Source organism: Trichoderma aggressivum, assembly GCF_033847375.1.
Source record: "Trichoderma aggressivum f. europaeum strain CBS 100526 chromosome Unknown scaffold_022, whole genome shotgun sequence".
Taxonomy (NCBI): domain Eukaryota; kingdom Fungi; phylum Ascomycota; class Sordariomycetes; order Hypocreales; family Hypocreaceae; genus Trichoderma; species Trichoderma aggressivum.
This window is the reverse complement of record NW_026946388.1, coordinates 100,413-121,748: the sequence shown is the minus strand read 5'-3', so window position 1 is coordinate 121,748 and position 21,336 is coordinate 100,413. Positions and strand designations below refer to the sequence as shown.

The following is a 21,336-nucleotide window of genomic DNA, read 5'->3' as shown; positions in this document are numbered from 1 at the left end:
AACAATGCAATGGGCAGATGCGCGTCGACGAGGGACTCGGCAGTTGCGGCCGCTATGGCTAAGGTATGGGGTGGTGGATTGAGGTATCACGGACGGTTCGCGCAGGGATGGTATCTGGATGGATCAAATGCGCCTAGGACACTTTTTTTTTTCTTCCGTGATGGCCCTCTAAAGTAGGCTCGGGGCCTACAGGCGCAAGCAAGCGCTATCCAGAGACGATGGCCAGTGGCGTTGAGCGCTGGGCTGTTTAGTTAAGTAGAGCAGTTGGTTAGTCTCACTCGAGTTTGAATTGATTGATTGCTTGAGTCACCAGCAGAAGCAGAGGCACGCACATGCAATCAAATGGGATGGATGGATGCAATTCGCAACTCGCAACCCGGCGGCCCAGACCGGGTCTCGACGGGCCCTTTTAATGGTTTTTTTCCCTTCCCGGTCTGTCTGTCTCTTGCAGCTCTCCTTGTCCCTCCTTGCATCATGGCCCGTCTACTGATTTGCCATGCATCCGAGACCTGAAAAGGCCTGCTGGCTGCCCGAACCCATTGAGACTGGAGCGGCAGCAGGGTGGAGCAGAGCAGAGCAGAGCACAGGTACCCCGACGTTGCATCAGCCGCACGCGTCTTTGCTTGCACTCGTACCTTGTCGGGTGCTTTATTACAGTACCTACTCTCATTCATTCATCCAGCGTCCTCTCTTTATTACCTTAGTACTACCTAGGTACCTATCTTCGTCTCCCTCCATCCCTCTGTGTATTACCTAGTACCTGTCATGTATATTATATTGTTTGCTCTGTACTCTGTACCTACCAAGTACATGCAACACACGCAGCTTCGTACAGTAACCCCGACCTGCTTGCTTATCGTCCCGTGTGTGTTGAGTCGAGTTGCGCCATTGCTAGCCTTGTGCTTTGCGCTAGCCCGTCTCCTGCATGCCCAGCCCTCTGGCGACTGGCTGGCTCAGCCTTCTGTCTCAAATTGCATGAAAAACCTCGACGCCGCTAGTCTGCTTGCGGCCTAGCCCTTGGTAGCCTGATTTGCCTTTTTCCTCTTGCGCTTTCGGTTTTTGCAGCCTGACCAGAGGGAACTGCTTCATGTCACGTGGCGGTATTGCTACAAAGAGGACTAAGCCAATGGACACCATTGTCTGGGAGCTTATTACTGGCGGAGCGCTTTACATAAGCGACCCATGCGGAGCACGACCCAAGTGACAGAATAGAGCAGGTACACCTGCACGTGCTGTATTCTACCTCCTAGAATCTTGTATTACAAGTGACAGAAACTCAAAGAACCACCGAAGCTGTTTGTAGAATACCAATGGTTTCCAGTTTTGATACTCACTTTAGCTACCTAACCATACATACATTTATTTCTTTTTATACTAACCATCAAGTCCTTTTCCTGTAGTACATGCTGCATCACGTAGGTACCTAGTAGATAACAGCTGAGACACTCAATTCGCTGCATGTCTTGTTTATTTTGTCGCCAAATCAGCTGCCGCTCCCTGACCCCACCCCGAGTTACGGTACGGTACAAGGCGGCAGGCAGAGCTGTGCCTGACGTGGACATGGACATATGAGCACCTAAGCAAAGCAAAGCATCATCCGTCAACCAGCTGCTTATTCACCACCCCAAACCACCAGCTCTGCATTGCTCTGCGCAGCTCTGCCGAAGCTCCTCCGTTTCGTTCCTCTTCTCTGCATCTAATTGTTTGTCTGGGCATGCACACTTGGCCTTCTGCTGCCCTCTAATCGCCATCGCATTCCTCGCATTCTCTTCCCTTCCACGCCGAACTCGCCCCTCGATCCAGCTCTTGAAAAGCTCCCAACATGCCTGGCTTGGTGTCGGCAACAGGCGTGCTCGCCTTCCTGGCCGATGAGGAGCCCGAGCTCCGAGTCTTTGCCCTGCAGACGCTCAACGACGACATCGACACCGTCTGGACCGAGGTCGCCGGCAGCTTGAGCCAGATGTATGTTGTGTTTGTTCCTGCGCTGATCTCGACGGCAGCATCCATCGTCCCCGGCTGACACTGTGTGTGATTGTAGCGAGGCCCTCTACGAGGACGAGTCCTTCTCCGAACGCCAACTGGCTGCCCTTGTGCTTGCCAAGGTCTACTACCATCTGCAGGCCTACAATGACAGCATGGTCTTTGCCCTGGCTGCGGGGGACCTGTTCAAGATCGACGCCCCCGGCGAGTTCGAGGAGACCATCATCTCCAAATGCGTGGACCAGTACATTGCCGCCACCTCGGCCAAGCATGCCGTTCCCAAGGCCGCCAAGCCCTCCGACCTGCCTGAGCTGTCCACAACATTTGCCAGCTCGGCCGAAGGCGCCGTCATGTCTCCCACGACTCCCTTCTCTCACACCACCCTGCCACCCAAGTCGCTACTTTCCCGCGCCTCCATCGACAATACCATACTGGATGCCACTTTCCAGCCTGTTACAAAGCAAGGTCGCTCGGGCTCCATCACCCAGCTGCCCAACAACGCAGCCGAAGCCTCTCTGCAGAGGATCATTGATCGTCTTTTTGAGAGCTGCTTGAAGCAAGGCCGGTACAGGCAAGTGGTCGGTATCGCGGTTGAGGCCAAGAATCTCGACATCCTCAGGAGAGTCATCAAGCGTGCCAGCGAGGATGAGAAGCTTTCCAAGGTAAAGGGAGTAGAGGGGCAGCCAGGGCCCGCCGAGGAGCTGATGGAATACATCCTGGGCATCTGCATGGACATTGTCCAAGAGAGGGCATTCCGCACTGAAATTCTGCGGTTGATTCTCGACCTTCTAAGCGAGATCCCGAACCCCGACTACTTTGCCATCGCGAGATGTGTCGTCTACCTCAACACCGACGAGGAGGCATCCCGCATGCTGCGCAGTCTCGTTGACAAGGGCGATCGTACCGCTATTGCCAACGCATACCAGATCGCCTTTGATTTGTATGATAATGGCACCCAAGAATTCCTGGGCAAGGTCCTGTCTTCGCTCCCTTCAGGAGAGCCGCCAAAGAAGGAAGAAGCCGAGAGCGGCGACAAGGCCGAGGAGAGCGAGTCGCTGCTAGAGAACCAGCAGGCTGCGCCCGAGGATGAGCTCCCGGAAGACGTGGCCAAGGTCTACCGTAACATCCGATCCATCCTCGACGGCTCCAAGACTATCCGCCTCAACCTCGAATTCCTCTACCGCAACAACCACACCGACCTGAGCATCCTCAACAAGGTCCGAGACAGCCTGGAGGGCCGCAACTCCATCTTCCACACTGCCGTCACATTTTGCAACGCCTTCATGAACCAGGGCACGACAAACGACAAGTTCTTCCGGGACAACCTCGAGTGGCTCGGAAAGGCAGTCAACTGGTCCAAGTTCACCGCCACCGCTGCGCTCGGCGTCATCCACCGTGGCAACCTGTCTCAGTCACGAAAGCTTCTTGAGCCATATCTGCCCAAGCAAGGTGGCCTAAGCAATGGCTCCATCTTTAGCCAGGGAGGTGCCCTGTACGCCTATGGCCTCATTCATGCTAACCACGGTGCCGGTGCTTTGGAGTACCTCAAGATGCAATTTGGCCAGGCTGAAGAGGAGGTTGTTCAGCACGGTGGCGCTCTGGGCTTGGGTATTGCCGGTATGGGCACCGGCGACAGCGAAATCTTTGAGAAGCTCAAGGAGGTCCTTTTCCAAGATTCTGCCCTCAATGGTGAGGCGGTTGGATTGGCCATGGGTCTCATCATGCTTGGCACTGGAAACGTCAAGGCTCTCGAGGACATGATCACGTATGCCCACGAGACAACCCACGAGAAGATTGTCCGCGGTGTCGCCATCGGCATGGCGCTCATCATGTATGGTCGCCAGGAAGGCGCTGACGTGTTGATTGAGGGCCTGCTCAATGACCCGGATCCCACTCTGCGATATGGTGGCATCATGACCGTTGCCTTGGCCTACTGCGGCACGGGCAGCAACAAGGCTATCCGCAAGCTGCTTCACACTGCCGTGAGCGATGTCAACGACGACGTTCGCCGAATTGCCGTCATGAGTTTGGGTTTCATCCTCTTCCGCAAGCCCGGCAGCGTCCCCCGCATGGTCGAGCTGCTGTCCGAGTCCTACAACCCTCACGTCCGATATGGTTCCGCCATGGCACTGGGTATTTCTTGTGCCGGCACTGGCCTCGACGAGGCTATTGATCTCCTCGAGCCCATGATGAAGGACCCCACCGACTTTGTTCGACAGGGCGCCCTCATTTCCCTGGCCATGATCATGGTCCAGCAAAACGAGGTCATGAACCCCAAGGTGGCTTCCATTCGAAAGACGCTCAAGAAGGTGGTTGGCGACCGCCACGAGGACGCCATGACCAAGTTTGGTGCCGCCCTTGCTCTGGGCATCATTGATGCCGGCGGCCGCAACTGCACCATTGGTCTGCAAACCCAGACCGGCAACCTCAACATGGCGGGCATCGTCGGTATGGCAGTCTTCACCCAATACTGGTACTGGTTCCCCTTTACCCACTTCCTGTCTCTGAGCTTCTCACCCACTTCCATCATCGGCCTGGACCACGACCTGGAGATGCCAGACTTCAAGTTCCACTGCGCCACCCGCCAGAGCCTCTTCGACTATCCCCCCGAGCAAGAGATCAAGACCGAGGAGGGCCCGGCTCTCATTGCCACGGCTATCCTGTCGACCACAGCTCAGGCCAAGAGAAGAGCTCAGAAGAAGGAGCGGGCTCAGCGTCATGAAAGCATGGACATCGACAGTGCTCCCGTAAAGGGCGGAGACAAGATGGAAGTGGATGATGACAAGGTCAAGGAGGAGGGCAAAGACAAGAAGGAGTCTGACGACAAGGAATCGGCTTCTACCGACTCCAAGAAGAAGCCCGAGAAGGAAAAGGTCGGATACGAGTTGGAGAATATGAGCAGAGTTCTGCCTGGCCAGCTCAAGTACATCAGCTTCCCCACCGGCCGATACAAGCCAGTCAAGAAGGTAAGCTCCTCCCATCCGATTGCTAATAGTTTAACATACGCTAACTTGTTTTTTTCCCCTTCAGCCAACTGGCGGCCCTCTTCTCCTCGACGACACTCAGCCTGATGAAGCCAAGACACTTTTGGAGGAAAAGTTGAAGAAGGTGACCACGGAGCGTGCCCCCGTGGCTGGACAGACACTTGGTAGAGCCGGTCGCTCTGCGGGAGGCCCCTCCATCCTCGAAGGCATCTCCGATTCCGGCAGGGGTCTCTCTGGCGTCAACCCCGTCATGGAGCAGCTGTTGCGCAGCCAGGGACGATCTCCCTTTGGCCTCGTAGACCCTCAGACTCCCGGAGGCGCCGACATTGGCTCGGGCGCAGCCGCAGCCGCCGGAGTGCTGACGGCGGTGGACGAGGATGGCGAGGGAGACGAAGAGGCCACCGTGCCCAACGCGTTTGAGTACTTTTCCGACGGAGAGGACGAGGAGGAGTAAGGGATGATACAAGGTAGAGGCGATGGGTTTCCTGGGTGGAATGGCTGTGACTTTTGGTGCAGATTTGTATCGGTATACGGATTAGAGCGGGAGGCACATGGCTTGGCTGCCCTACTTTGGAACAAGCCCTTTTCTTTAAAGGACGGCAAGGAGAGGCGTGCAATGCTGTAAAAATATAAAAATATACAAAGAAAATAACAAGTTCCCACAGCATATTTTTCTTTCCTAAAAATAAGACACTATGATTTTGATACAGATGAGTGTCTCATCTCTCTGTCTCTCGAGTATCGTTATAGGCAATTTTGATTGTAATCAGCCTCTGGTAATCGACGTGGATAATGCACCATTCAAATCCTAATGCAGACGATAGTTATTCAAGTAATAATCCATTAGTCTTGGCCTATTCAAGGGGTATATATACAGAAAATGATATCCAACTCCAGTCCAGTCTCTCTACCAAGAAATAATATGCCATGTAAGCTAAAGCCGTTCCACGAATTGTCATAAGAGAACACACGCTCCCAGACTTGAAAAAAAAAAAAAAAAAAAAAGAAGGAAAAAAGTCCAGTTCTAATAGTATCCGCATACCATGCACCCCTATCATGACTTGTCATGCGATGATGACTTCTTGTCGCCCGAATTCTTCTTGTTCAAAACAATGGCGTTGGGAGAGCAGTCGGTGCAGACTTGCACGCGATGCCAGGCAGTGGCGAGGTTCCCGCGAAAGTTCCACGTCGCGGCATGACTCTCGGGCTGCGTGTTGTACACCTCGTCTGTCGCCTTGATGGCAACGGTGGTACATCTCCTGTTGCTTTTTGCGCTCTGGGTGCTCTCGTTGGCAGACCTTCTCGCAGTGCCTCTCCTAATGGTGTTCTCCTCCTCATCGGTGTCGTGACCGTCTTCGGGAGTTTTAAACGCTTGCAAGGGCACCGCGCCGTTAAATGTCCATCGCTTCCAGCTCCAGGCCTTGCCATCAAACTTTGACACTTGGTCCGGTAACAGATTGGCTTGCGACCAGGTCTTTCCATCGTCAAGAGAGACGTCGACGCGGATGACTGATCGTCCGCCGCCTGAATAGGCATACCCGTTGAGGGCAACTTCTTTCGCAGGCCCATCTGGGCTGCTTGGCACCGGTTGGCTCTGCGCCGTCCACTCGCCCAGTTTGACACCGGTGATGGCACTTTGGACGGGCAACTCCTGGATGGCCGGGGCTTTTTCCCAGTCGACCTTTGTCTGATTGGGGCCGAAACACTTGTAGTCCTTTCGCTGCCACTGGCTAGGGCTTTCCTCATCGCTGAGAGTGACATGGCTGAGCCACTTGACTGAGCGGGCGGCGACGTGTCCGGGCACGATTGATCGTAAGGGGTAGCCGTGATCTCTTGGCAAAGGCTTGCCATTCATACCATACGCCAACAAGACGTCGCCCTGGGGATCCACGGCCTTTTTGATGGGAATAGATGAACCGTATGCCTCCATACCAGAGAACTGCACATGCTGCGCCTCGCTGGTGCCATTTCTCACGGTGGCAGCGTCAAAGCCGGCATCAGCGAGTATGTCAGCCAGCAAAACACCCTCCCACGTGGCATTGGAAATTGCGCCGGCCTCCCACTGCAAGCCGTTGGTTGCACGGTTAGACCCTCGGCTCATGTGGCTTCGACGGTTTCCAGAGCACTGCAGCACAGCCGTGATTTTCTTCTCGGCAAACTTGGTCTTGAGATCGCGCAGGGTGTACTCCTTGGTGGTGCCGTCGGGTAACTCTACGGTCAGGACGTGGGCCTCGGCCTCATCCGCGGTGAGCTTGGGCACCCACATGTGGTTGCGGACGTAGAACAGCTCATTGGGGGTAATGAACTGGGCGCTGAGAGCCTGCTCAGGGGTTTCGGCATTGCGAGGCTTGAGTGTCCGGGTGATGAGATCCGGGTGTCTCATCGGGTCGTCGGCAAAGGGGTCTTCGATTGTCTCCTGGGCGGGCTTGCCGTCGACCAGATCAGCCTGGTGAACGTAGCCAATGAGGTACTGGTTGAGGATGTCGTAGACGTATTGGTTCTTGTGGATGGTGAAGATGTTCCAGTAGGGCTCGATCGAGCCACCGGCGGCTCGTAGAATGACCTGGCCACCGGGGTGAGCGGAAATCCACTCGGTGATGTCGTAGACCTTGTCGCCGTGGGTGACCCAGGGATGCGATGACTTGGCATCGTGCTTGCGGATCTCGGACATGCGAAACCGGGGCAGATTCGGATCGCGGTCATCGCGAAGGACCGCTTGGCCGTATCCCTCATCTTCAGATTGCAGAGAGGCGGCGGCATCAAAAGCAGCCGGCGGTGTCCGATACAGGGCATAGCCAAATGACAAGAGGCTAATGCTGGCCAGCAAAGCCGCAGCTCGTGGAGAAACTTGCTGGGGAGCGGGTGTCTTGGCCTTGATTGCCTCGGGGCTGTGTCTGGCAGCTGTTGGCCTTGTGAAGGCACGGCTCTGGATCTTGGGCGAAGTTTGCCGTGAGAGAAGATTCCGGGGTCGAGCAGCTTGATGCAGCCGCCGCGCAAAGCATGTCGGGGTTCTAGAGGCCATGGCGGCGCGGTGATGAAAGGGGGTGATTGGGGTAGATTTTGGTTATGTCGATTGGGCAGCAGACAGACGCATCACAGCGAGACAATCTGGGTTCTTTGTTGTTTGCTAATGTAGAGCCGAAGAGCAGGAGGGAGGTAGACGGACGAGACAACGGGGGAAGCGGAAGCGGCAAGGCGAGTAGCAGTGACAATTGATGGCTTTCAAGGTGCTGCTGCTGCTACTACTGCTGACGTTGGCGTTCTGGGTGCAGATGCGAGCAGGGCAGAGCAGAGCAGAGGGATGACAGGAGGCTGCTTACTCGGACGAGGTTCGGGCGAGGTAAGCAAATGGCGTCTGGTCGGATAGATTGAACTGATAGATGATGAAGAGAAGTTTTGCGTGGGTGAGCAACGTTGGCGATCAAGTTTGCGACGGGCCGGACCGAGAAGTTTGTGTGTTGGTGGCGGTGGTGCTGCTCGGACTTTAGTTGGAGGGAGCAGAATGAAGATGCCAATCCGGGATGCGAGACACGAGATGGGCAGAATGGAAGAAGAAGAAGAAATTGAGGGGGGAAGGAGGAGGTGAGGGAGGAATAAATAAAGAGAGGAGGAAGAGGAAGAGATTATGCAGAGTGTAGGTACATGCACGATGAGTTTAGCTGGAGGAGGTACCAACCGTTCGGATAGTGCTCGTACCTATCTGTCTAGTAGGTACATGTAGCAGTCCAATGGGCCGGACAAGGGCAATGGATGGCTTGTTGTGTACGTCAAAAGGCCGACGATTACCGCGACACAAACACCGTCGTCACCTGAGCACTTGTTTGACGTCTGCCAGCAGTCAAATCTTGTCAGATCGCCACTCGTTGTACGTAAGACCAGCTCGGGAACGGACCCTCGGCCTTGGGCTTTTCGAGCTCCTTTGGGGGGGCCGGCGCGCTGCTGATTGGGCGTTCAGGGCATCCCGACCCCCCCTCGTTAGGGGCTGCAGGGCGCTATATCGTTGACCGCTGGAGCCCCCCTTGTAGTGCTTGTTTGTTCCCACTCCAGCCCTGCCCTGCTTTTACCGGGGCCTTATCTTGGTGAGCTTTGGAACATGGACCTGGATTGAGATTGATTGTGTACGTGTATTCGTCCACGTAAGGTTGATTGATTGCTGCTTTCATTGATGTCGAGTCTCGAGAGCATCTCCAAATACAACTACTAATCTAATGGCTTCAACCCATGTAAAAATCGATCCAGAAACCATCATCAACTTTTCCAAACCCGCCCTGCCGAGATGGAGACGCATCTCGACTCACATTAGCCTCATCTCTACCCCCGGCTGTCGGAATCCCTTCGGGTCGTCGGTCGCCGGGCCCTCGTCTCGTCGCACACACTTCACTCGAGTTCCCCGACGAGCCGACGGCGATGTTCCGCTGCAATATCAAGTCGCTCGTGCCCAATGTTACCCCGTCATGACACATGTGATTGATGCAAACACGAATGCAAGTGTTGTCGAACTTCAAATCCCATTCAGACGATAGATAGACATCTACCAGTTGTATTGCGCCCCAACTCCTTCCAGTCTTTCCTATAACATCACCCAATGGTTGAATAGAATAGGAAAAAAACAAGAAATAATTCTTGGAAATTACAATCCAATTTAGTGAACCCCCATCGTGCATCTTTTTTTTTTTTTGCTCCATCCAAAACCACCAAAAAAAAAAACCTCCGACATCTCCACAACCCAAGCCATCCATCTAGGTCAGACAAACATCCCGTCGGCTGTCGGTCAACCATCCGACCTCTCCAACCTCTCCGGCCTGCAATTACAACGACCCCGTCGGCGACTTGATCAATGTCCGACGACAATTCACTTGTAATTCCTCTCACACTTTCCCCTCGCCGGTGCACTCCGTAACCCGCACTTCGACCGGCGTTCCCATAACATCAAGTTCAACGTCCGACAACGAACTGGCAGCTTTTTGACCATGACCCGTCGGTAAAGTTCTCGTAGCCACGGCAGCAGCATCGCTGACATCCTCTGGGATACCATTCCGTCGCATCGCAACGCTCTTCATCTTGGTGAATGCGTTTCGCGCCTTGTCAAAGCAGCGGCAGACAAGTCGGCAACCCCATCCGAGCTCGACCTTGCTGGCCCAGCCCACGATGATGAAAAGGAAGATGACGCCGAAGAATATGCTCAAGTTGCCTATCAAAAAGGTCGAGAATTGGAACTCATCGCACCCCGGTCGCTCATCCGAGTCCGCAAGAGTGGAATTCGTCGTATCCAGGCCCAGGCCCAGACCGGCAAAGCCTGACGCCCGTCTCGGGACGCAGGCAGGTCCACTCTGTTGAGGGAAAGGTGGCATTTTGAGAGATTGACGAAATAGGTGGCCTGATGTGAACGGCTGTTGAGTATTGAAGTACCTAGTAGTATACGGGAAGAAGCGTGCAGCACGATTCCAGTTGTTGTCAGTTAGCGGAGAAGAACGCATTGAAAACGGAGACATTTGGTGGGATAGAGGGCGTTCATATACTGCCTCAGATGTGGACACTGGCTTGGATCGGAATATAGTTCGGAACATGACCCATACGATGTGTGTAGAGTTCCTGATGGAGTATTGCCATCTGTCTACATGGAGACAAAGTATAACACGCCCATCTACTTGCACAGTACGAGGGAAAAGCCCATCTTCTTTACTCAAATACGATTCCCAATCAGCCTGGACAAGTACCCAACTTGTCCTGTGGATCAGGAGGAGTGAGGCTATCTTTACAGAATTTTATATTTTTCTGTTATCTGGCCTCTGCTGGTACCTATGCCGTCATACCCACGATGCCGAGTGAAAAGGCTATTCTCAGCCCACTCAATTCCAAAATTTATTCTCCAAACTCCATTATAGGCAGAGAAAGCTTCAAGTACACGTGGCGCCCAGAGAAATCGGACACATGGAAATCTTCATGGCGAGTGAGTTGTCAAAGTTCAGCCTCCAATACGGTTTCTGAAATGGTGGAGTGGCTTCTAGATACCCCAGTCTCTCAGGAAGACTATTCTAGATCCTGCGCCCAACCATATCTAAATCCTCATCGGTGCTGCATATAATGTAAAGAGCTGCCTCTTAAACTCTCGTTGATTACTCTCGTAGATCTAAGAGGAGTATGGCCGTAGTGTTAGGCATTCCAAAAAAAGAAACAATAGTAACAATTACCCATACATCAGGACACTTATGGACGCAAAGTAAGAGGTGCTGAGAGGTGCTTCCTCAACGCTGCGATACATGAAACTCTATCAGTGCCTCACAGAACTGTTCGCTCTTAGTGATCGGCTAAGTGGAATAAAGCCGATATCAAACACCATCTTGGCAGCTAAGAAAGCAAATTTACGGATGTGGCAACTTCAAGGTTGTGTGTATGCAAGGCGTTTATAAGATGTAGACTCGGATCTCTCTAGAACCGTAAATTGCAATAAGAGCGGTGGCCAAAGGTGGCTTCTGCTCATCTTGCCCTCTTATAAAAGATTTCAACAGTCCGAAGCATTTCCCATCAAGAAATTCATCAACAAACGTAAAAGAGACTACAAGTTTGCCCGGCTTGTCCCCCGTACCTCTTCTTCCTCATCGTACACTTCTTCACTCTTACTTGCACACACATCACTTCACAATTAAAACTCCATGGCCATCTCATCTGAATCATTCTGCCCTACGGCTCACCGCCGTATGCTTGATCTCATTCGAAAAAGGGCATACAACAACTCAACGCCTACAGGACAAGACGGACTTGTCCCGTCATTCGGCAACCTCCCTCCCGATCTCCTTATACAAATATGGGGGATGGTCATTGGATCCCACAGGGTCATACAGTTGACGACTCATATACACGGCGAGGTAATAGTTAACTCGGCTCTCGTCCAGTCGACGGCTGCAGCTCGGACTGCCGTCTCTGTCAGCCGAGGATTTCGAAACTTGATCCTGAAGCATCTCCTGCCCAATACGATCACCATATGGGGCCACAGCCCACACCCGGATGGTATCTACCACCCGCTCAGTGTCGTGAGATACAAGGCCGCCAGAGACATCCTCTATATCTCTTGGCCAGGCACTACCCTGCTCGACTGGACTCTTCTGCAACCCTTGGCAAGAATGTGTCCTGATGCGTACGAGATGGTGACGACCAATGCCAGATGGGCGCGAGATGTTCAAAAGTTGGCCGTCGGTTCGAGTCCACGTCGCATACATGAGACTCAAAACGCCATCCTTCGGCAGTTTAGTGGACTAAAGGAATTGTACAGCGTCTGTCCGATGAACGAAGCACCGGATACAGACGCTGAGGACGCGGAAGAGGACAACCCAGAGGACGCCCCATCTCAAGAGGTGTCACAAGAAGTACCGCAAGAGGCGACTCCGGAATCATTCATGGACATGGAAAGTACAGCTCCAACTCCCGAGCATGAGCATGACAACGACGCGTTCCTCCACAATGGCAGGTACAAGGGGGTATGTGAGGACGACATATATCTCTCAGGGAAGGCCGCGCTTAAGTATTTGGGGCCGAGACGAAGCAAGACGGCCGCCATTCAACAAGCCGAAAGCTACAATAAGGATAGCGAGGAGCGGCGCCAGGCTGGAGGCGAGGCCGACATGAAGCTGAGTATTCTGCTACATGTCATTGATGATGTTAGAGAGGAGTGGGATGAAGAGGAGGGGAATGAAGAGGAGGAGGAGGAGGATAAAGAGGAGGATGATGATGAAGAGGAGGACGATGAAGAGGAGGACGGTGAAGAGGAGGACGATGAGAAGGACGATAGTGAGGAGGAGGATGAAGAGGATGAAGAGGATGAAGAGGATGAAGAGGATGAAGAGGATGAAGAGGATGAAGAGGATGAAGAGGATGAAGAGGGGGACGATGATGAGGAGGACGATGAGGAGGAGGAGGGGAATGAAGAGGGTGAAGAGGAGGAGGAGGATGAAGTGGATGAGTGGTAAAAAAAAACTAGGGAGTGAGGCGGCGATTGTGATGATGAGGATTTCTGCTTGTACATGTATAATGCTATAGCTCCTTCTTTCCAGGATATAATGCTGGACAATAGCTGGCTGAAAGAGTGAGATATGGCGGATATCTAGGCATCCACTGTTATGTGGGAATAGTATATGCAATTGAGGATACGCGGCACGAGGATGTAGAATGACCACTCCCTTACTATACCACTAAGAAGTACATAATTCAACCTCTGCGAGTACCAACTTACCATTGCACATCCCAAGCAGTAGGAATTATGCGCCGTGACAAGACAGCCGCCTCGCTTCAACCTGGTTGGATAAACTAGGCGTAGTGTCGTAGTGCACCCCGTAGGCAAACAGCTTCTCGACGAGTTCGAGACAATTGATTTTTGCACGTGCAAATTCAACAATGGAAAAGGGACAATGAACCAAGGCAAATGAGTACATTGCTGGCACGCGAGGTACATGCTGAATTCGGCAGGCCAATGTAACCCCCCGTAACCAGTACTCGACCAGGCGGTACAGGCGACAGCGGTGCTGGCCCAATCACATGGACGTCTCTTACCAACCATGTCGCCACCAGCAACGGGCGAAACTCTGGGGGGGCAGCAAGGCAATTCAGGCAAATGGCCTGGACTCGGCCTAGTGTCGCTGCTCAGCTAATGTGAACGTGCTGATGGGATGACGAGTGGCGCGACGACGGGTTGGGATGCCTGAGGGGTAAATACGACCTGCAGTTGTGAATTTGGTGTGGCATTGCTTGAGTGTTCGCTTGTGCAAATCTCCCTGGTGCGGAGGAGAGGGCGCATAAGATTTGGCAAGATTATGACGCTCGGCTGCATGCTCGGGAGGTTGTGCTTCACCGTAACCATCCAAGCATCTGATTCTGTCTCGGCGGCGACGGTGAGCGCAGAGCGACAGACTCCGCTTGTCTCGGTGAGCACCAACGATGCCAGCCAAAGCATCCGTACTACTACTAGTACGGGTACGCGTTAGTCAAGAAGCGACAGAGAGACGGAGGGGAAAAGCGAAAAGGGGGGACACAGCAGGACTCGGTTTGGTGGAGAAGGGAGCAGCAGAAAAAGGATCGTTGTGCCGTCTGGGGAAGTGGGCCAGAGTCCATCGAAATCCATCGAGCCAAAGTAGCGCCTGTCTGGGGGCGGGGCCTTGAGATGAGATGGGCGATGTGAAGTCAAGTGCCGGAATGGATGGGAAGCTGGAGAATAAAGAAAGAAATGGTGTTGAGGAAGCGGAAGGGAAGAAGAAAGTGAGGCTCGAGATGTGCCCGTTTTGAGTAATGCGCCAGGCACGGGGTTCGTTGGCCCTGAGGCGAGCGATGGATGTGCTTGTGCTTGTGCTTGCGCCTGCTGCGACCCTGGACGGGACGAGACGAGGGGAGGGAGTGGTGTGTTTGGTGGTGTGGTGCGATTTGATGCATGCGGTGGCTTGTTGCTTTTGCCTTGATTGATGGAGATGGACATGGAGATGGAGAGCTGATGACGGTGTACGGTACTGGTACTAAGGTACTAAGCTGATGCGACGCAGTTGTTGCCAGCTCGACACTGTACCGCGTTAACAGTCGGCGTGTACCGTCTCATACGCTTTGCCGCCGCCAGAGACCTGCCCTCCCCCGACACCCAGCTAACACTGCACAGTCACAGTCACAGTCACAGTCAAGCCTCCGGTGAATCCCCCAAGCCCTTCTCCGCACCAACTTTGGTTCCAACCCAACGCAACCCCAGATGCAAGCGAAACCTGGTACCTCCGGACGCTTGCAGATACTTTGCCTCCTATTGTCAGCCAAGTCTCTGCATGTCACTGCGAGTCTACCCCGCCCGCTGTCGACTTGGCCACCTTGTACTCGGGCGTATTTGCCTTGTCTTGTGGCCGCGTGAGGGTGGTGTCATCCCTGGCGGAGATTCAGTCCGGGGTATATAAAGGGAACAAGAAGAGGGGGTTTGCGTGCGTGTGTGTGTGCGTGTCTGGCCTCGTTGATTCCTCATCATCATCATCATCATCATCATCACCATCATCATCATCATCATCGCTTCCATCAACAGGTATGTCTTTCTCGTCTCATCATTGCTTCATTCTGGTCTTCTCATCACAGACAAGGCTGACGTGACATCGATAGACTCCCAAGCCACAGTCTGTTTTCCTTCTTGATTCCATCAGCAGAACCCCGTGCTCAACAAACTCCAACAACTCTCCCCCCGTTCATCATCAGCATCACCTCATCAATCAATCCATCATGGCTCCTCGCGTCCCCCGTCTCCCCAAGGCCAAGCCCACCGAAATCTTCTGCATCAGCGCCGCCGGCGTCGGCGTCCTCGCCCCCCTGTACATGGCCATGCCCGGCGCCGAGGAGAAGCTGCAGCGCCAGACCAACAAGTGGGCGCCTCGCTGGGAGCGCAACATCAACTACTTCAGCTCCCCCGCCGAGCGCACCGCCCAGCGCATCGAGCCGCCCATCGCAAGGGCCGTCAAGAAGCTCGACGAGAAGCTGCCGCTCGAGAAGATGGCCAAGGGCATGGAGAGGGGCATCCAGAAGTCCATTGCGCGCTTCCAGCCGCCCAAGCCGAGCGAGTCGTAGTTGAATGCCTGACTTGACTTGACTTGACTTGACTTGACTGGACATGACCTGACATGCCACGTCGTGTCTTTTCTTTTGCCTCTCTTTGTTTTTCCCCCTTTGTTCCGTCTAGTCTTGATGTCATTGTTGCTTCCAAAGTACATTGGATCCGACGGGGCGGGTTTTGGGATGGCTTGAGCCTGTGAAATCGCGGGCTCGCCGTGGCGTTTTGGTCTGCTTCATTCTTGTACCTATCTGCTACAACTCCAGATGCCTGCATACACTTCGTCTTTGATTAGCGAAGCCAGGCCAACCAATATAAATACCAGTGAAACAAATACTCGCCTCTGTCCATCCCACTCGTGATGCTCTTTCGACCTTGGCGTCTGCGTCTGCGTATAATGAGATTGACTATCCAAGCATTCAGGTTGAGCTAAAAGACCACGCCAGCGGACGACCCGCTGTCCAATTCACTAGCCATAACCCCATGCGACCATGTTTCTCAAAGATGTCATACAATGTTCGCATTTTCAACACAAGTGGTCTATTTGCTCCTAGCACCTACTTCAGTGAGAGAAGTTGCCCGTATGGTCAGTTCTGACACTATCGAATGCAGATAACATCATCTTATCAATCATTCATGCACACTCCTCAATTCGGATACATGTCGCGTTTTCCGTTGCCAGGAGTGGAACGGATGCTTGAAGCCGCGGAGCAGAGCGGCCCGGCTGATCCACCAATCGCCGTTGTATCTCCAACGGTGTGTGTTTACATGCTGAACCGGCCCTCGGAAACGTACTTATGTAATCCCCTCCGACCCGGCCCTCGGAAACGTATGTAATCCGGGCGAAATCTTTGATGTGTATTATGAATATTACGATACGGGGTTAGATTCGGGTTGGATGACACCCCTAGGTCAAGAATAGTAGGTACGTAGGTACTGTGTCCGCTTTTTTACTGCTTTTGGTAGAGATTTTCTCACATCTGTTTGTCTGATTGGCTTTAGTGTTGAAGGTACATAGAGCGCACCTTCATGGGTACCTACTTTAGTACTCAAAGGGATAGTTACTATCCGTTGATATAGTGGGTTTCCTTACCATACATTTCAACTGGACAAGGAGATCCAGTTCATGGACACTCATTCATGTACTTTCAAGCATCCATAGCGGCCGTCAACGTCCCATTGATTTCTTCATCTAGTTTTGATACCCCCAATTCCGGCAATGATACCTCCTTCCAGCTTACCCGGCCCAGTATGTTTTTCCGCCTTTGCATGAGGTGATGTAAAAATGCACCAAACAGCTTGTCCATTTCTCCTTTTCCTCGTCTCTTACCCTTCCGTTAGGTCTTTCTCTTCCAAAACCCAGTGTCAAACCTGTCAAAATATAGCTCCATAGCGGCGTCGCTTCTACAAGGCTCAGCCTTCGTGACGGGCGCTGCTTCTGGTAAGTCCGAATGGGAAACCCCGAAACATCCGCCAATTGGTTCGTTGTAGCTGGTATCGACCATTCTAACGTATTGCATGTAATTTCTCGCAGGCATCGGAGAACAGACGGCTTACGCCCTTGCCAATTACGGCATCACCAAGCTAGCCATCACAGACATCAACCTCCGGGACCTCGAAGCCGTGGCGGCCAATGTCCAGAGGCAATGGCCCGGCGTCGAGGTCATGCCGCTGGAGCTCGACGTCAGCAAGCCCGAGCAAGCCAAGAGCGTGCTGTCGCAGGTTGTCGAGCGGTTTGGCCGGCTGGACATTGCCGTCAACAACGCCGGCGTCACGGGCAGGGCAGGGCAGGTCAACGACGAGCTGGATGAGGCAGAACAGATGGACGAGCTGGACGAGGCAGACTGGAGCAAAGTTCTCAGCACCAACCTGAGGGGCATCCATTTCTGTCAACAAGAGGAGCTCCATATCATGAAAGACCAAGAGTGAGGGAAACCTAAAAAAAAAAAAAACCCCCAAGTTTCATCCCCATCGTTGTTTCGTTTTCCTGACCTTGTGGCAGAGATCTCGGCCCACCGCGAGGACGGGGCTCCATCATCAACGTTTCGTCGCTGCACGGCCTCATCAAGCTGCTTTATTCCATCCAATACACTGCCTCCGCCGCCGCCAAGTACGGTGAGTCTCCTTTCACCAGTCACTTCCCACGACGAACGATTTCGCTGACATGAGACAAAAGACGCAGACGTCATTGGCATCACTCGAGCCGACGCCGTCTCGCACTCGGGCTTCAACATTCGCATCAAGGCCATCTGTCCCGGCTACATTGAGACGCCCACGACGGGCAGCAGCGCCCAGAGCCAGATGGAGAATCGCTCGCTGGACGAGCATGTTAAAGAGACGCCTCTGCGCAGGTTGGGCCAGCCCGAGGAGATTGCCGACGGCGTCGTGTTTCTCGCGTCGTCACTGAGCAGCTCTGTCAATGGCTTTGGGTTAGCAGTCAACGGTGGGTATAGCTGCGTATGAGGGTATTCTGTATTGTCGTTTTGGTGGTTTTCAAAGTGCGAGATGGGCTCTCGTAGGCGACACTCGACGGGATCGATCTCTACCTAACTCGATGTGGGCTGTAGGATTTAGGAATGGGATTACGCATACATGTACGAGCATAGATCCTCTAGCCATGTACGCGGGACATCAACATGCCTGGTTGGGTATTCTACACCACCATTGTCGGTTGTGCTTTTCAATAGATGCGCACCCACATCATCATACCGAATTGGCTTTTGGCGTTGACACTCATGTTCCTCTTCAGGTAATCCCTTGCCCGTTCCAGACGGAATTTCCTATTGGGGCCAACACCCGCTGACGCCGCTTATAATCAGAACTCCAGATAAAAGGTACGTGTAACCGTTCTCCAACAATAAAAGGCATAAAGGGTCAATCCCTTCGACTTTACCTTTTACCTTGGTTAAACCCTCTCCAACCGTCTCTCCAACCGCCTGCATGACTCTCTCTCCCTTTCCCCTCTTTCTCTCCGAAACAGCCCCACGCTCCCCCATGCTCTCCGAATCCTCTCCCGCGGACTCTCGGACACGGATAGCCGCTCCCCGAGAAAGTGAAAAAAGGCTGAGATGGATGAAATAGAAAAAGTCAAATAAAAATCCCACAGTTGTATAACAACATCGCTTGCCATCAGTTACACCGCATCTGTTCTTTTTTCCCCCCTCTTGTTTCCCCTTTGCTTTTTCTGTCTTGTTATTCCCCTTTTCTTGCACTATTTCCGTCCTTAGTAGTCTTACCCCAGCTTTTTCCAGGTTCCCACTTTAGCCAGACATGGTCATCGCACAGCCCATTGCTGGATTGGCCAAGAGCTAAGATCCGACAGGGGGGGGTTCCCTCGCCTCTTTGGTTTAAAAAAAAAAAAAAAAAAAAAAGAGCCGTCTACAAAGAAGCGCAGCCTCGGTTGCGGTGCGTCTTCCCGCGGGTTGGCGTCCTTTTGTTGAGGGAGGGGGAGTTGGCGATCGCCTCAATCCTTTTAAGAGGGTGGGCAGCCCATTTGAAGAGAGTAGTCCCACCAGTGGGAATCCCGGTTCTATTTTTTTTTCTTCTCATAGTGTATGGATTTGTTGAATTTGACTTGATCCGCGCCCTTGCTGGACTTTCATCCCTCTCTCTCTCTCTATACAACACCACACATCCCCTCAACCTGGTCTATCCCGCACTCTCACAATGCCGTTCAAGTCTTTATACGAACATGTCGACATCCCCCAAACCAACCTCCTGACGTATCTCTTCGGCAATGGATCGATACTCTCCCAAGAGCCCATCTGGTTCAACGCCAAGGACCCCAGCAAGAATCTCTCGCCGCATCAGCTGGTGCAATGGATCCGGCGGCTGGGCCTCGGCCTGCAGCGGATGGGCTTGAAGAGGGGAGACGTGGTCATGATGTGCTCGCCGAACCACATCTTTGTGCCCGTTGCGTATCTGGGCCTCACGGGCTCGGGCTACATCTTTAGCGGTGCCAATCCCGTCTTTACGGTTCAGGGTATGTTGTCTCATATATATATACACATGCCTATATAAATCACACACCACATATAAGACGGTAGCAGTAGTATTTCGTATGGACAGATGAGCATGGACAGCTAGCTAACTCAACCCTCTTCACCAACACCACAGAGCTCAGCTACCAGCTCAACAACACAGAAGCAAAGGCCGTCCTCGCTCACCCCAGCGTCCTCCCCAAAGTCCTCGAAGCCGCATCCAGAGTCGGCATCCCCAAGAACCGCATCTTCCAGTTCTCCGACGAGGAAACCCCCGTCCAAGACGGCGTCCCCGACTGGCGATCCGTGCTCGCCCCTCACCACGACGCCTTCAGATGGCAATGGCCCGAGTTGACCGCGGCCGAGGCCCGCACCACCGTCGCCACCATCAACTTCAGCTCCGGCACGACCGGCCTCCCCAAGGGCGTCTGCGTGCCTCACTCCAGCCTCATCGCCAACGTCGAGCAGGCCAACCACCTCCGCCACGTCCACAGGCAGCCCGAGTGGCATCTCCAGCCGCGCAACCGCTGGATCGGCCTGCTGCCGCTGTACCACGCCTACGGCCAGCTGTACGCCTGTCTCCTCGCCGGCAAGACGCTGACGCCCATCTACATCATGTCCAAGTTCCACTACGAGGACTTCCTGGCCACCATCCAGCGCTACCAAATCACCCACCTGCAGATTGCGCCGCCCATCGTCGTCATGCTCGCCAAGCGGCCCGAGACTGCGCGCTACGACCTCTCCAGCGTGCGTCACGCCGCGTGCGGTGCCGCGCCCCTGTCCAGGGAGCTGCAGGTGCTGTGCGAGAAGAAGCTCAACCTGCGCATCACGCAGGGCTACGGCATGACGGAGCTGACTTGCACCGGCATCAGCTTCCCCGAGGGGCTGGAGGGCGATAGCGGCGGCTCCGTGGGCAGATTGCTTCCCAACTGCGAATGCAAGCTGCTCGACGATGACGGCAAGGAGGTTGGCGTGGGAACACCTGGCGAGCTCTTCATCAGAGGCCCCAACGTGTGTTTGGGATATTGGAGGAACGAGGCAGCAACGCGAGAGTGTCTGGACAAGGACGGCTGGTTCAGAACTGGCGACATTGCCGTTTGTGACAGCCAAGGCCTGTTTGCCATTGTCGATCGAAAAAAGGTCAGTTGCGTCATATCGAAAACACGTATCGTTGCTGACGGGGTTGATGTACAGGAGCTCATCAAGGTCAACGGTCTGCAAGTCGCCCCGGCCGAGCTCGAAGCCGTCCTTTTAGAAAATGAACACGTCGCCGACGCAGCAGTCGTCGAAATCAAATTGTACGTTCCCTTACCCAAAAAAAAATAAAATAAAGAAGAAACCACCATCTGACCAAAAACCCATCACAGCGACGAGGAGGAATGGCCACGCGCATACGTCGTCATCCAGCCATCGTCAAAGGGCAAAGTCACGCCCAAGGACATCCAGGACTGGACCGCCACGCGCGTCGCCAAGCACAAGCGGCTGGTCGGCGGCGTCACTTTTATCGACGAGGTGCCCAAGCTGGCCAGCGGCAAGATTATCCGCAAGCTGATGAAGCAGTGGAGCAAGAGGGACGCCGAGGAGATGGTGAAGAATGGGACGCAGCCTGTGAGGTCGAAGCTGTAGATTTTTTTTCTTTTTTTTTTTCTTTTCAGCACGTCTTCCCTTGGATATTGGATATATAGATGAGAGGTTCTTCCATAAGAATCGATGCCCCTGTCGCTGTTCTGAATAGGTACCTTAGTAGTACATGTAGTAATATATACAACGCCTTATATATGCAAAAGCAATCCATCCAGCCCAAGCCGTATCCTTTGCTCAATAATTTACAAACGCA

General features: G+C 53.5%; 7 protein-coding genes across 7 annotated transcripts; 5 read left to right on the top strand and 2 right to left on the bottom strand.

Annotated features, from left to right (window-relative positions):
* Nucleotides 1-1,822: 1,822 nt before the first annotated feature.
* On the top strand, nt 1,823-5,418 carry Triagg1_5866 (uncharacterized protein; the record flags this gene model as incomplete). Its single annotated transcript, XM_062900426.1, has 3 exons — nt 1,823-1,962; nt 2,039-4,946; nt 5,011-5,418. The coding sequence occupies 3 exons, from the start codon at nt 1,823-1,825 to the stop codon at nt 5,416-5,418; spliced, it is 3,456 nt and encodes a 1,151-aa protein (XP_062755067.1).
* Nucleotides 5,419-6,018: 600 nt separating this feature from the next.
* Nucleotides 6,019-7,986, bottom strand: Triagg1_5865 (uncharacterized protein; the record flags this gene model as incomplete). The annotated part of the gene is made up of 1 exon (XM_062900425.1): nt 6,019-7,986. The coding sequence occupies one exon, from the start codon at nt 7,984-7,986 to the stop codon at nt 6,019-6,021; it is 1,968 nt and encodes a 655-aa protein (XP_062755066.1).
* A 1,846-nt stretch (nt 7,987-9,832) lies between these two features.
* Nucleotides 9,833-10,315, bottom strand: Triagg1_5864 (uncharacterized protein; the record flags this gene model as incomplete). The annotated part of the gene is made up of 1 exon (XM_062900424.1): nt 9,833-10,315. The coding sequence occupies one exon, from the start codon at nt 10,313-10,315 to the stop codon at nt 9,833-9,835; it is 483 nt and encodes a 160-aa protein (XP_062755065.1).
* A 1,302-nt stretch (nt 10,316-11,617) lies between these two features.
* Triagg1_5863 (uncharacterized protein) lies at nt 11,618-12,928 on the top strand (the record flags this gene model as incomplete). Its single annotated transcript, XM_062900423.1, has 1 exon — nt 11,618-12,928. One exon carries the CDS (start codon nt 11,618-11,620, stop codon nt 12,926-12,928), a length of 1,311 nt encoding a protein of 436 aa, XP_062755064.1.
* Nucleotides 12,929-15,194: 2,266 nt separating this feature from the next.
* Triagg1_5862 (uncharacterized protein) lies at nt 15,195-15,536 on the top strand (the record flags this gene model as incomplete). Its single annotated transcript, XM_062900422.1, has 1 exon — nt 15,195-15,536. One exon carries the CDS (start codon nt 15,195-15,197, stop codon nt 15,534-15,536), a length of 342 nt encoding a protein of 113 aa, XP_062755063.1.
* Nucleotides 15,537-16,659: 1,123 nt separating this feature from the next.
* On the top strand, nt 16,660-17,982 carry Triagg1_5861 (uncharacterized protein; the record flags this gene model as incomplete). Its single annotated transcript, XM_062900421.1, has 5 exons — nt 16,660-16,768; nt 16,937-16,999; nt 17,054-17,444; nt 17,522-17,634; nt 17,696-17,982. The coding sequence occupies 5 exons, from the start codon at nt 16,660-16,662 to the stop codon at nt 17,980-17,982; spliced, it is 963 nt and encodes a 320-aa protein (XP_062755062.1).
* A 1,203-nt stretch (nt 17,983-19,185) lies between these two features.
* Triagg1_5860 (uncharacterized protein) lies at nt 19,186-21,125 on the top strand (the record flags this gene model as incomplete). Its single annotated transcript, XM_062900420.1, has 4 exons — nt 19,186-19,501; nt 19,588-20,639; nt 20,694-20,797; nt 20,867-21,125. The coding sequence occupies 4 exons, from the start codon at nt 19,186-19,188 to the stop codon at nt 21,123-21,125; spliced, it is 1,731 nt and encodes a 576-aa protein (XP_062755061.1).
* Between the last annotated feature and the right edge of the window lie 211 nt (nt 21,126-21,336).